The sequence below is a fragment of the Dama dama genome, chromosome 12 (assembly GCF_033118175.1).
Source record: "Dama dama isolate Ldn47 chromosome 12, ASM3311817v1, whole genome shotgun sequence".
NCBI classification, from domain to species: domain Eukaryota; kingdom Metazoa; phylum Chordata; class Mammalia; order Artiodactyla; family Cervidae; genus Dama; species Dama dama.
In genome coordinates, this window is record NC_083692.1 from 80,176,526 (window position 1) to 80,191,867 (window position 15,342).

The 15,342-nt window shown below is 44.9% G+C and overlaps 1 protein-coding gene across 1 annotated transcript; it reads left to right on the forward strand.

Moving 5' to 3' along the window:
* The first annotated feature begins 1,311 nt into the window (after window positions 1-1,311).
* On the forward strand, window positions 1,312-6,139 carry PABPN1 (poly(A) binding protein nuclear 1). Its single transcript, XM_061157807.1, has 7 exons — window positions 1,312-1,677; window positions 2,037-2,151; window positions 2,858-2,925; window positions 3,403-3,509; window positions 3,977-4,064; window positions 4,147-4,298; window positions 5,223-6,139. Exons 1-7 carry the CDS (start codon window positions 1,327-1,329, stop codon window positions 5,260-5,262), a joined length of 921 nt encoding a protein of 306 aa, XP_061013790.1. The 5' UTR covers window positions 1,312-1,326; the 3' UTR covers window positions 5,263-6,139.
* Window positions 6,140-15,342: the final 9,203 nt, after the last annotated feature.

Sequence of the window (15,342 nt, forward strand, 5' to 3'; positions counted from 1 at the left end):
TGGAGTCTCAGAAAGCGTTGTAAATGAAGGGTGACACCCAGATCCCCAGGCAATGTATCTTCTGATCAACAAACATCTGGACACTTACTGTGTGCTAGGCATATTGCCCTAAGGTGGAGATGCAAATATGATTAGAGACCAGCCTTTCATCTCCAAGCTCTCACAAGCACTAGTTAGGAAAGGCTGCACAAAATGATTAACTGTTCAGAGGAGGTAGGCCCGCTTTTCATGGGAGAGGAGGGGAGGCTAGAGAAAGGCTTCGCAGGGGAGGTGATGATGGGGTTTGCTGTGGTCTGGTTGAAGAGGGAATGCATATGCAGAGGCACAGATCTGGTACAGACACACCCACTGGAATGAGAAGCGTGGAAATAGCATTCACTCCAGCCTCATCTGGAGTTCTCTAAGGTCTAGCTAAGGAGTTTTGAGATTTTATCTGGTGTGAACTGGGGTCGTGACCCATTGGAAGCTGATCCATTAAGGGGCTGTAAATAAGTCAAGCAAGAGAAGAACAGGCTGAAACTGGGGCATGAACAGAATGCTTGCAAAGTATGCCTGTGCAGAAAGAGCACATAGAGGACTCCTGATTGGTACTGGAGTGAGGATTTGACGGATGGTGGATAAATAGTGGTGCCAATAACCCAGGTAGGAAAGGTAAACTCCTTTCTGGACAGCGCCGTTCAGAACCCTCTGCTGCAACATCCCATCTACTGGTGCATTCCTGATAGAAGACCGGTTTCCAGAAACCGCCGCAGTTTCCGGCCTCTACCTTCCAAGAGCTCACTAGTTGGCAACCAGCAGCATCAAGATGGCGGCCTCCTAAAAACTAGTCATGTGACCTCGGGTTTCCCTCGATGGGACCCGGCAGTCCGTTCGGGGACAAGGTTCACCTGTCGCGAAATGGGTGTCAGCTCGTCGAATCTCGCGAGCCAATTGGCATCTGAGGCTTGGGCCACTTCGGCTAGGCGGTCGGAAGACTGTTCCTTTCCCGTCGCCTTGCCAGCGACCAATCACCGAGCGTTATACTTCGCAGGCCCGCCCTTAGGCGGGGGAGAAGCAGTAACGTCGTCACAGCTTGGCGTTATTGTTACCTAAGGACTTGAGAGGAGGTGGGACGTGTGTTGATTGACAGACCGATTTCCCCTACCGGGATTTGAGAATTTGGCGCAATTCCCCGCCTTAGGGGGTGGGGTCTTATTTGATTGCCAAGTAATATTCCCCAATGGAGCCCTAGCTCGTGGTGACGGGCAGGCTGCTTGACTAATGAATCCTCGGCGAAGCCGGCGCAGCTCTCCAATCGCTGGGCGGCGGGCCCCAGTCTGAGCGGCGATGGCGGCGGCGGCGGCGGCGGCAGCAGCAGCGGGGGCTGCGGGCGGTCGGGGCTCCGGGCCGGGGCGGCGGCGCCATCTTGTGCCCGGGGCCGGTGGGGAGGCCGGGGAGGGGGCCCCGGGGGGCGCAGGGGACTACGGGAACGGCTTGGAGTCTGAGGAACTGGAGCCTGAGGAGCTGCTGCTGGAGCCCGAGCCGGAGCCCGAGCCCGAAGAGGAGCCGCCCCGGCCCCGCGCCCCCCCGGGAGCTCCGGGCCCTGGGCCTGGCTCGGGAGCCCCCGGCAACCAGGAGGAGGAGGAGGAGCCGGGACTGGTCGAGGGTGACCCGGGGGACGGCGCCATTGAGGACCCGGTGAGGGAAAGAGGGCGAGCGAGGAGGCCGGCGACCGGCCGTGTCACGGGAGGCCCAGAGCTCGAGCGAGCGGGAGGCGGGAGGGGGGTGGGGGTGGGGGTGGGCGGGGAATAACGTGGCTGGGGCCGGGCCGGGGACGCAGCCTCGACCGCCAGAAGGGGCCCAGCCGGGTTGACTCCGGCGTCATGGGTGCCTAGTGTCCTAGAGAAGGTAGCTTGCTCTTCTTTTCTTCACGACCCTCGCGTGGGGCGAAGGAAATGGCCGAGTATGGCTGCGGCCGCGCGCGGATCGAGAGCAGGGCAGAGCCCCTGCGTTGGTTCCTCTTAAGCTCTTCTCCATACCCTCCCCACTCATTGTAGGAGCTGGAAGCGATCAAAGCTCGAGTTAGGGAGATGGAGGAAGAAGCTGAGAAGCTAAAGGAGCTACAGAACGAGGTAGAGAAGCAGATGAATATGAGTCCACCTCCGGGCAATGGTGAGTAACTGGCGGTTGCACGCGGAGCCCAGGTCCTCGGATTGAAAGGGTTATGAGAGTACGGTTTATATGGAATTAGATACTCGGAACCTTAGAGCTGCTTGTCTGAGCAATTATTGGGCAGTTGCCGTGGTCATAGTCCATTGTGCGTTTCTCTGACCTTTGTGAGACAAGGCCTGTGTTTTCGCGATGGTAGTCTTGTGCCTCCCTTTGTCCTTGTTATAAGTGTGTTGCTCTTTGTTCCTAGTCCTCCTCTACTCTTTGTGGAGGTTGCCAGCTGGTGTTTGACCTTCAAGTCTAATAGTTCTTCTTTCAGTTGGAGACCCTTTAGTTAGGAGTTCTAAGAGAAAATGCCAGGCTGCAGGGGGCTTCTCTAATCTCGAAATGTCCAGTCTCAGCCCACATAATTTTGTTCATTTTTCAAATCATTTCAACCAAAGGTATAATAGGGACTTGATTTGGGAGCAGGAGGGGATTCATGTACTGTTTTCTTTGATTTTTAAGAATGTGTTTATATGTGCCATAACTTGTCAAATGTTTAATAAGCACCTACTATGTGCTAGATTTTTCTAGGTAATGGGTACAACAGGGAACTGAACAGACCAAAATCTTTACCTTTACTAACGGTGGTGATGGTGGTGGTAGTGGTGCATATATTGGTGAAGTAGAAAACAAGGGTTATTTTCTGATTATTTTTTCTTCAAAGCTGGCCCAGTGATCATGTCCATTGAGGAGAAGATGGAGGCTGATGCCCGTTCCATCTATGTTGGCAATGTATGTACGAGGGCCTTGATTGGGGTTGGGGGAACTCTTAGTTTGGGAGATTATTTAATAGGAGTCTTGATGGAAACTCTTTCCAGGATAGATGGTGGATTTAAGGAGTGGAGGGAAGGTTAGAATGAAGTGAAAGTTAATGGTGATTAGCAGAGGCTCTTGGGTTGGAAGGAGAAGAGTTCCTTAGAGAACTAGATTTGATGTGCTTTGGTGTATATGGAGGGCTTCCCAGGTTGCACTAGTGATAGAGTCCTCATGCCGCCTCAGAAGATGTGAGTTCGATCCCTGGGTCGGGAAGATCCCCTGGAGAAGGAAATGGCAACCCACTCCAGTATTCTTGGCTGGAGATTCTCGGGGACAGAGGAGTCTGGTGTGCTACAGTCCATGGGGTCGCAAAGATGGCTCAGCCCAAAGGCTTGGCAGGGTATCTGTTGAGATGGGAGTCTGCCTATTGCCTGTGAAATGTACCCCCAACAGGTGGACTATGGTGCAACAGCAGAAGAGCTGGAAGCACACTTTCATGGCTGTGGTTCAGTCAACCGTGTTACTATACTCTGTGACAAATTTAGTGGCCATCCCAAAGGGTAAGTGTGGGGAAGTTGAGGTCATTTTAATCACAGTTAAAAAATAAATAAATAATGTTTTATATTGAGCAGTAAGTTAGCTGGATGTTAAAGTAAGTAGTCATCATCTTTTTTTAAGATAGGGCATTAATGTTATGTATCAGGGATTATACTTAAAATTGCTTTCAAAGGCCCAAGAGGTAACAAGATGAGGGCCGGGTGTGAGTGGGATCATGAACTAGAATGGAGGGTCGGCTTCTGCTTGGCTTCACCTTGTTCCACCCTCTGGAAATCCAGGGCCCTCTGATCCTATTTTATAATTTTCCAGGAGTAGGTGCAAATTTTGATTAAAATCTTCCATTAAGAATTGTTTTGGACAAGTAGTTAGAAATGTGAACACATTGTACTCAAAGCATGCCTGCAAATTGGATTTTACCTATGAGCTACTGTTTTCAACCTCAGATAAAGTGGCAGTTAACTCTTTTCAGGTTTGCGTATATAGAGTTCTCAGACAAAGAGTCAGTGAGGACTTCCCTGGCCTTAGATGAATCCTTATTTAGAGGAAGACAGATCAAGGTAAGCCCCATCCCATCATTCTGGTTCTCAGTAAACTCCCTGGGTTGACTCTAAGGCTTTCTGTTGTGCTTGTCACTCTCAGGTGATCCCTAAACGAACCAACAGACCAGGCATCAGCACAACAGACCGAGGTTTCCCACGAGCCCGATACCGTGCCCGAACCACCAACTACAACAGTTCCCGCTCTCGATTCTACAGTGGTTTTAACAGCAGGCCCCGGGGTCGCGTCTACAGGTCAGGATAGATGGGCTGCTCCTCTCCCCCGCCTCCCATGAACCCTTCCTTTTCTCCTCACCTGAGGAACTTCCCTCCTTTACCCTCCCCCTTGGTTCCAGGGACTTGGTCTCCTGCCTGTGCAGGGTGAGGAAGGTAGTTGCAGGCCAGGCCAGGCGGCCAGTCTCATCTTTTTTTCTGGAGCCGGAATTGGTGATAAGGGCTGGATCTCTCCACCCTGTTCTGAGAGATGCTGCTTCTCCCAGCTTTTTTTTTTTCCATGAAAGTTGACGACAGTGAAAATGTTTACACAGGAGGCCTGGGAAGAACAGGGCCTCAGAGCAGTGAAAGTACTACTTGGACATTTACTTCTTTTCCCAGAGATAGGGAAGGGTTGAAGAAAACCAGAGGCTAGTTGATCCTCCTGGAACGCGATGTGGGAGGATCAAGATATTTACTATTCTAATAAATAGCCAGGCTTTTGCAAGGTTAACGTGCATGCTGGGCCTGGTGTGGCATCCATGTTGTTTCTGTACTTCCATCTTTGTACATTTAGATAGAGGGATTAGGTGTATAGATCTTGGCTTTTCACAAGATTTGCCTCTCTGCTCCCTGGAGGAATTAGGGAAGATCTGTTGGTGAGAGTCTTGCATTTAAGAGCTGTGGAGAACTGAAAACTGTATAAACAAGGAGTCCTTTTTCTTGCCCCTGTGTCTCAGATGTATTTTTTTATTGCCACTGTTTGGCGAAGTAATAACAGTTAATTTCCCCTCCCACTTGCCAGGTGTGTCACTGTTTCTGGGATTGTGGGGATCAGTTTTAGGACTTGGCAACTTCTTTCCCCTCTTCCCTTCACAGTAACTGGGGCGAGGGCCCACGGGGGAGGGGCTTGTGCTGAACTCTTTAGTGATCATGTTAACACCTAACTCTCCTTCTTTCTTCCAGGGGCCGGGCTAGAGCGACATCATGGTATTCCCCTTACTAAAAAAAAGTGTGTATTAGGAGGAGAGAGAGGAAAAAAAGAGGAAAGAAGGAAAAAAAAAAAAGAATTAAAAAAAAAAAAAAAAGAAAAACAGAAGATGACCTTGATGGAAAAAAAAAATATTTTTTAAAAAAAAGATATACTGTGGAAGGGGGGAGAATCCCATAACTAACTGCTGAGGGGGGACCTGCTTTGGGGAGTAGGGGGAGGCCCGGGGAGTGGGGCAGGGGTCTGCTCACTCACTTTGGGGATTCGCCATGGACACGTCTCAATCGCGCAAGCTGCTCCCCCTGTTTCCCTGTTCCCCTCTGCCCCCTTGGGGGCTGCTCAAGGGTAGGTGGGCATGGGTGGTAGGAGGGGTTTTTTTACCCAGGGCTCTGGAAGGACACCAAACTGTTCTGCTTGTTACCTTCCCTCCATCTTCTCCCTAACTTTCACAGTCCCCTCCTGCCTGCTCCTGTCCTGCCAGCTCTACCACCCACCCCACCCCTCTTTTCTGGCTCCCTGCCCCTCCAGATTGCCTGGTGATCTATTTTGTTTCCTTTTGTGTTTCTTTTTCTGTTTTGAGTGTCTTTCTTTGCAGGTTTCTGTAGCCGGAAGATCTCCGTTCCGCTCCCAGCGGCTCCAGTGTAAATTCCCCTTCCCCCTGGGGAAATGCACTACCTTGTTTTGGGGGGTTTTGGGGTGTTTTTTGTTTTTCAGTTTTTTTGTTTTGTTTTTCTTTGCCTTTTTTTTTTCCCTTTTATTTGGAGGGAATGGGAGGAAGTGGGAACAGGGAGGTGGGAGGTGGATTTTGTTTATTTTTTTAGCTCATTTCCAGGGGGTGGGAGTTTTTTTTTTAATATGTGTCATGAATAAAGTTGTTTTTGAAAATAAAAAATGTTTGGCCTTTTGGGTGTATGGATTATTTATCTACCTGTCCTTTCTTAAATCCCAGATGGCTATTAATTCTCATTTCTGGAAATGCTGGTGTTGTGGAGGGGAAATTGCGACCTAAATTAAGGAGCAGGAGTTAAAATTACAACTAGCAGGAACATTATGTGTTTGAGTTTTCTGAAAATCATGCAGTCTTGATTGGCATTTGAGAAGTAAATTAACTGAGCCTGGGAATATAAAAGAATGGCTAGTAAGATTTATGTACAAATGAATTACCCATACCAGCATTAGATTCTTATATTGGGGTCTGGGTAGCCTTTCTTGGCTTCTGCACCCCAAGCTACCTTCAAAAATGAAAAGTAATGTTTAATGATAACTGCAAAGCTTAGGTTATCTTCTCTAGCAATTTGTGGCCACTTAATGTTCAGCTAACTTATTTTGGGTGGTTCCATTAGGAAAACTAGTCATTGAATATCCTTTAGCTGCTTGGTCATATTAATAACCTGATTTCTCCATTTTTGTATTCTAAGTAAAAATCCTTGGGTATTGCATCACACCCCCCAACCCTTTGTAAGCTGCATTATTTACAGGGTTTCTAAATATCTAAACCTCTGTTTTATTGAACCATTCACTTCTGTTCCTAGGATGTTTTGTTCATGATTGACTTCGACGTAGATGCTCTTTTTGATAAATCTTAGGTTAAAGAAACAGCTTTTCATGTTCATGGAGCCTTCGTCTGCCTCAAATGGCTTGAAATTTCGGGTTAGTATTGACCATCCAGTAATTGAGCATTTGATCATTTGTACTACCTGCTGTTACATCCTTTGTTAGGTATTTGGGAGTCTTCTCTGTCTAGACTGAACTAGAACAGTGTCTTGTAAGCTGAGTATGGAAATTTCAGAGGCTGATTAGCAAGAAACTGGATAAGTAACTTAGGAAAATGTGCAACATCTAATGCTTGATGTTCCTAATGCTGGGGAGGTATTGTCTATCCACCAGGGGGCAGTAAGTGACTATATAAATTCTGTAAACTTGTTTGCTCTTGGGAGGGTGAGTTGCTTTTTTGAACCTTAGTTTTTATAATTTTCTATGTTCAGTCAAGGTATCAATATCCTATATGTCTTCGACTTTAACTGAACAGTTCTTATCTTAATTGTAGTGGTATGGCAGATTGGTGGCTCCAATTCATGTTTCTGGAAAGGACCATATGCTGTTAGGTGTGGAACTAAGGCTTCTCCCAATTTGATCTTGATTGATTTTTCCTGCCACATCCTGCTGTACATCTGATATACTGTGCACTCCTGTTGAATTTTTCTTTTTTTTTTTTTTAGTTTTAATTTTCATGTATTGCTCGTTGCTGTTTAGCCTGCTATGCATATCACATCTATTCTGTCAGAATGCTAAGATAGAAGCCAAGGTGTATAAGCCAAATACCACAGCCAGGAAACTAACTTTGATTTCCTGGGCAGAAAGAAGCATGTCTGCACTCAGGGCAAATTGCTTCTCTTTGGAACTTAATGGTTTCATAATTTAAATGATTCCATCCCTGTTTCCCCACTAGACTAAAAATTTAAGGGTGTGGATTGTGCCTTTTGTATGGCCTTACGGCACCTGCCACTTAGGTGTGCAGAAAGTGATCATTCACCTTGGATGGTCCCTTTTTCCTGGACCTGCTGATTCCTATCCTTAGAAGAATTAAATTTCCTGTGCTACCTGGTCTCTTCATTATTCATGTATCATCCTCAGTGATTTTAGAGGAAGTAGCTTGGGAAGCAAGTTTCTTTCCTTGAAAAAGATTGGTTGGTTTTCTGTCAGTCATTCCTAGTAAACTCTCTTAACCAATGGGGCAGGAATGAGTCCAATCTCATTTGGATTCTGTAGGCAGGAAGTGTTCTTGAGGAGGGATTAGGGGAGCTGGTCTAAGATTTCTCTGGAGTGAGTCTGAATCAAGAGGGACTATGTGATACAAAATGAATGAGGACAGCCCAGTGCTTTCTCAGAATTTGCCCAACTTGTCACCAGCAATAGAAAAAAGCAGTGGCTGCGTTTTTTCCATAATGCAATAGCTTTCCTCGGTTTTATATGGTTAGATGAGTAACCTTTCTCAGATTATCTAGTTTTAAAATGTTGATCCAGCTAATGCCTTTTCCCCCTTTATGCCTATGGTAATCATTCATTCAACAGACATTTGAATATTTAATCAAGTACTGGGCACTATTCTAGATGCTCAAATTTGTCACAGAAAAAGGTACTAAAGGACACTAAAGGAACTTTAGGGACTTGCCTGGTGGTCTAAGTGTCTAGACTCCATGTTCCCAATGCAGGGGGCCCGGATTTGATACCTGGTCAGGAAATTGGATCCCTCATGCTACAACTAAAGATCCTGAGTGCTGCAACTAAGACCTGACATAGCCAAATAAATAAAAATCCTTAAAAAGATGTAAAACAAAAACTTTTATTTAAAAGGAAAGGAAATTGTGTTATTTGCTTAAGAAAGCTTGCAATATTTCTGACTTAGGCCTTTCATCCCACCAGAAGGCTCTATGGATTTCTTTGTTTTTTTGAGATAACGATTCTTATACCATAAAATTTGCCTTTAAAGTGTACTTAAATTTCAGCGATATTTAGCAGATGTATTTATAGTGACCGTATTATTTATACATATATATGTACATATGTATATAGTAATCATCACCATTACCTAATGGTGCATTACCTAATTAGAGCATTTTCATCACAGCAAACAGAAACCCTATATCTATTAGCAAGCATTCCCAATTTTCCCCTGTGAGTCTCAAGCAACCACTAATAGACTTTCTGTATCTACAGATAGGACTTTTCTGGATATTTCATGTAAATAGGTTCATATCATATATGGCCATTTCTGCCTGGCTGCTTTTATTTAGCAAAATGATTTCAAGATTCATCCATGTAGTGTTTACCAATACTTCATTCCTCTTGATGGCTGAATATTTCATTATACAGTTGATCATGAACTGCATGGGCTCCCTTAAATGTGGGTTTTTTCAGTAAATATGTACTAGAGTAGTAAGTACATGGTCGAGGGTTGGTTGAACCCGTGGATACAGAGCTACCTATGACATGAAGGGTAGGCTGTAAGAATTTTGCAAATTTTGAACCACATGGAGGTTCGACATTCCTAAACCCCCAAGTTCAAGGATCAACTATATAGCTACACCACATTTTGTTTATCATTCATCAGTTGGTGGATATTTGGGATATTCCCACTTTTTGACCATTAGGAATGAATGTGTGCTCCAAACATCTGTGTGTAAGTTTTTGTGTGACCATATGTTTTCGTTTCTCTTGGGTATATCTTTTCATGTGCTTGCTGACCTTTTGTATATCTTCTATGAAGATAGTCAGAATCTTTGCCCACCTTTTAATTGGGTTATTTGTCTTTATTGTTGAGTTGTATGAGTTCTTGATATATTTTGAATACTAGACCTTTATCAGATAAATGATTTACAAATATATTTTCTCCAATTTTGTGGGTTTTTTCACTTTCTTATAGTGTCCTTTGAAGCACAAAAGTCACTAAGATTTATGCCTATGTTTTTTCCTAAGGGTTTTATAGTTTTAGCTGTTATATAAAGCCTTTCATCCATTTGCATTAATTTTGTGTATGGTATGAGTAGAGGACCAACTTCATTCTTTTGCATGCAAATGATGAATTTGTTCCAGCACCATTTGTTTAAAAGGCTCTTCTGGACTTCCGTGGCGGTCTAGCGGTTAAGAATCCTCCTGCCAATGCAGGGGACACTGATTGGATCCCTGGTCTGGGAAGATTCCATACGCCTTGAGGCATCTAAGCCCCTGCACCACAACTACCGAAGCCCACACACCTAGAGCCCTTGCTCTGCCCCCGCACGGCTACCAGAGAGCAGCCCCCAGTCGTCACAACTAAAAGCCTGAGTGCAGCAACGAAGACTCAGTGCAGCCAAAAATTATAAACACATAAATAATTTTTTTTAAAGGCTATTCTTTCCCCATTGAATGGTCTTAACACCCTTGTTGAAAATCAGTTGACTCTTAAGTGTGCAGGTTTATTTCTGGAGTCTGAATTTTGTTCCACATATCTATATGTCTGTCATTATGCCAGTTAGCACACTGTTTTAGCTACTGGAGTTTTGTTTTTGTTTAATTTTTGGCTGTACTGAGTCTTTGTTGCTGCGAGGGCTTTTCTCTAGTTGCAGTGCATGGGCTTCTCGTTTCAGTGAGTGGCTTCTCGTGGCACATGGGCTGAGTAGCTGCGGTTTTCGGCCTCTGGAGCACAAGATCAGTAGTTGTGGTGGAGGGACTTAGCTGCTCCACAGCTTGTGGGATCTACACCATGTATCCTACCTTGCCAGGTAGATTCTTCACCACTGAGCCATCAGGGAAGCCCCTTGTAATAAGTTTTGAAAGTGAAAAGTATGAGTTCTCCAGTTTTGCTCTTTTTCAGGGTTGTTTAACAAGTCTGGGTCGTTTACATTTCCATGTGGATTTTAGAATCAGCTGGTCAGTTTCTGCAAAAATGATAGCTTAAGATTTTAACAGGGATTGCAACTGATTTTTACTGATTATCCACTACTGTCTGATGCTGCCTTAGGTCTGGGGGGCATGGTCCTGGCCTGCAAGAGCTCAGAACACTGGGAGATAGTTACAGTCCTATACAGAAATTGCAGAGAAATGCATTTCTGTAGAATCTATAGGTCAATTTGTAGAAGGTTGCATCTTAACAATATTGTCTTCCAATCTATGAACACAGTGTACAAGTCTTGCACTTCTTTTATTAAATTTATTCCTGAGTATTTGGGGTTTAGCTATTTTAAATGGAATTCTTTTCTTAATTTCATCTTCAGACTGTTCATTGCAGTTATTATAAAAATACAATTAAAAAAATAAAGATAACAATTGATCTTGGGGATTCCTTGGTGGTCCAGTGGTTAGAACTTCGAGCTTTCACTGCCAGGGGCCCAGGTTCAATCCCTGGTTGGGGAACTAAGATCCTATAAACTGCATGGTGTGGACCAAAAAACCCCCACAAAACCCAAAACACCCCAGTTCATTTTGTATATTGATCTTGTGTCCTCCAAGTTCAATCTCAAGTTTAGTAATCTTGCTGAACTTATTTATTTAGTTCTTAAAGGGGTTTTGTGTATTTTTTTTTTTTTTGGTGTGGATTCTTTAGGATTCTCTATGTACAAGATCATGTCACCTGCAAATATAGTTTTACATTGTCTTTTCCTTTCTTCGTGCTTTTTTACAGGCATATCTCATTTTATTGGGTTTTGCGTTATTGCACTGTGAAGATAATTACATTTTTTTTTTTAAATGAAGGTTTGTGGCAACCCTGCATTAAACGAGACTGTTGGCACCAGTTGCAGACAGCATTTGCTTAATTTATGTCTCTGTGTAACATTTTGGCAATTCTGGCAGTTCTCACAATATTTCACGCCCTCCACCAATGGAAAGATTACAACTCACTAAATCCTCAGGTGATGGTTAGCATTTTGTAGCACTGAAGTTATTTTTTAATTAAGGTATGTACACTGTCTTTTATAGATAGAATGCTATTGCACACTTCATAGACTACAATATAGTATAAACATAACTTTTATATGCACTGGGAAACCAAATAATTTGTGTAATTTGGTTTATTGCAGTGGTCTGGAACTGAGCCCACAGTATCTTTGAGGTATGCCTGTATCTCATTTTCTTGCCTCATTTCTCCGGCTAGAACCTCCAGGACAACGTTGAATAGAAGTGGTGAGAGCAGACATCCTTGTCTTGTTCCCGATCTTGGGGGAAAAGCTTTCAGACTTTCACTGATGAATACAGTGTTAGCTGTGGGTTTTCATAGCTGCCCTTTATTCCATGGTTCTCTGTGTATACCACGTTCTCCATTCCGTGGTGTTCTCCACATATACCATGTTCTGTCATGTCTCTAGTCTTTGCACTGTTTCTTCTTTCTTTCTGTCCTTGGCAAGCTCACAACTTTACCTGTAAGGTCCAATCCAAATATCTGAGAAGCTTTCCTTGACTGCCTTCAATAGAATATATCCAATCCTTCTTGAGGTGCTACAGCACTTCTTCCATTTCTTTGCATTTTCTGTATAGGATAGTAATTATCTCCCAGAGTTCTGCGCTCTTCCAGGCCAGGACCATGCTCCCCAGACCTGAGGCAGCACCAGAAAGTAGTGGATAATCAGTAAAAATCAGTTGCAAGGTAGCCAGGCTAGGTTGACTGAATGAAGAATGGAAGTGGCTTTCATATCACTTTATGTAACTTTTTAAGGTTAGAAATGTAAACCTGTATATCCTTTTAATTTCTCCCTCAATAGTCCATTGTGACTTTTAGTTGTGAATCCAACTAAAACATTTCTAAAAACAGTTCATATTTCATCAGTACAACCTTTTGAGGGAAAGTAGTTGTTTCCTTGTTTGTCTGAAAATGATCTCCAGGTTCCTGGGGGTACCTTCTCAACTTAATATTACAGGATAAGTAATACTTTCTTTCATGGTGTTTAGAATTATTTACTGTGCAATAAGAAGATTGCAGGCTCTCATTTCTCAAGATCTGGCTACTCTACCAGTCACTGCAAAAGTGACTGAGGTCCAAACCTCAGTCTTCCCATCTGAAAAACATGAAAATAGCCATGTTTCCTGGGGTATTGATAAGGATCCAAGGAGACCATGTGGTTGGTGAATTTTAGAGCAACTGACAAGGTGCCAGTTTCAGCGACACACATGGTTCCTTCCCACCTAGACCGTGAATTGCTTGGGGTGGAGGGACCCTATCTTCCCCTGGGCTTCCTTGATGCTTCTCGAATGCTCCCATTTTCTTTGCCTTTACCTCTTTGCTAGAAGTCGGAGAGGCTTGCTTTCTCTTACCTACCCTGCTGCAGGAGCTGCCCTAGCTTCCTGAGTATTTTTGTTTTCCTTACTTGGAACTTTTTCTAGCGGTATGCAAAGGGTGTGTTCTTTGAAATGCCTCTTTGACACTGTTCCTCACAGTGTGCTTTAGAGAGTGTTATTAGCATATAAGTAACTCCTTGGCTTTACATGGGATCTTCCAAAATGTATTTATCTACCATTCTGTTGGTTCTCGCAGAATCTCTGGAGGCAGCGATGAGTATGCTCTCTTGTGTTATCATTGACCACTCAGAGCTAAAAAGTCAACATTGGGACTTCCCTGGCAGTCCAGTGGCTAAGACTCTGCGCTTCCACTGCAGAGGGTGCGGGTTTGATATACCCAGTCAGGGAATGAAGACCCTGCATGCCATGCGGTACGGCCAAAAAAAGAGTCAACATTGGAGTCAGTTCAGATGGCGCAGACACTGTTGGGCAGAATGTATGATGCAGAATGTCTAGCTGTGTGGGAACTCTGGTAGTAGAAAGAACAGTCGGAAGGCCTGGGTTTAAGACTTGGCTCTGCCTTTCACAGCAGTTCCTTCCATTTCTCTCATTTCCATTCCCTCAGTAGCTAAATAGGATAAAACTACTAACACCTATTTCAGGGGACTGAAGATTAAATGAGAAGGATTCCCATGAGTTCTCTCAATGACTGAGAACTCAGAAGTGAGGCTTAGTTCCAGAGCTCCGGGCTGGGGACTTGGATTGGCAGAGGGGAAGGAGATAGGAACTGCAGGAACCTGTGGGTACTGGGCTCCCTTATGTGGAAGAGGCTGGCCTCCAGACTTGCTTTTCCCAAGAATTCCTCCTCTAGGGCCGCCTCAGCCTTTCCTCCCTCGAGGCCTCTGCTCTCCGTATTCTTTAGTCACTCAGTTGTGTCTGACTTTTTGCGACCCCATGGACTGTAGCCCACCAGGCTCCTCTCTTCATGGGATTTCCCAGGCAAAAATACTGGAATGGGTTGCCATTGCCTTCTTCAGGGGATTGTCCCAACCCAGGGGTTGAACCCACGTCTCCTGCATTGGCATGTGGGTTCTTTCCCACTGAGCCACCAGGGAAGCCCCCTGCTTTATGGCCTTTGAATTGAGAACAATGTACCTGTCTCCTGGGTCTTTGCCTGAGGTCTTCCTGCCTCTCTGAGTCCCACTTCCTTCAAGAGGCAGCCTTTTGATGCTCCAACCACTGTTGTCTTCCTCCTCATTAATATTCCCAGTGTTAGGTGGATTTCAAGCTCCTTGAAATCCTAATATCCAGGATAGTACTGGTCTGTAAATCTGGCACAAGAAAGATTTGCCAAAAGAATGAACAAATACAACTGTTTGAACACCTATCATGGATCAGGCTTTGGTGTTTCAAAGTTGAGTAAGACAAAGTTCCTTTCCTCAAGGAACTTACCATCTAGTGCGATAATTTGAGGCACATACATTATCTTGTTTAATCCTCATAGCAGCCCTTGAAGGAGGCTGGAGGTTGAGAAACTGGTCCAAAGCCAGGCCAGGGTTAGTTAGAGGCAGGCCCTAGCACTGAGGTGAAGACCATTCTCCTACTGCCCCCTCCCGGGGCAGGGGCGGGGGCTAGAGACTCACTCCTCGTCTCCAAGGTTAGTGTGCAAAGATTGGCAGGATTGGGAAGGTGGCCACGGTGTGCGTCACTAGAGAGCACCAGCTCCAGGATCCAGTTATACCCCAGCTATCACTCCTTAACTTTCTAATGTTGGGCAAGTTAATGAGTCTCAGTGTCAGTTTTGTCATCTGTAACAGAAAAGGAATACTGTGGTGGGCATCCATTTTTTTTACCTGTACAACATCCAGTCTTCTGCCAGCAGCACTCAGGCAGGTACTGCTTCCCCCTCTGCAGTTGTCAGTAATGGGGGTGGGGGTGGTTGTGATAGGCAAGCTAGCCAGTCACTGACTCTCTTGCCCTTTCTGGTTCTTGGCCTTTTGTAAGTAGTTCCGCTTTTCCTTCTACCCCATGAGCTTCCCCATAGGGTAGAACCACAGCCTGCCCCACCAAATCCCTCTAATAAATTCCCTTTGTTGCTCTAAGTTCATTAGAGTAAGTCAGTTATTACTGCCTGCAACAACAACAACAACAAAAACTTTAATAGATCCAGACACCTACCTTGCAAGGTTGCGAGGCTTAAATGATTACATGAAGTTTGTGAAGTGCCTAGCCCAGTCCTAGCAGCAGAGCAAGCCATCAGTAAGGGGTGGTTAATTGTCTGTAAGTTAACATGGAGGTGGGAGCAGGGCGGGAAGAGGGAGCAGGGCACAGGGAAGGAGAAGGAGA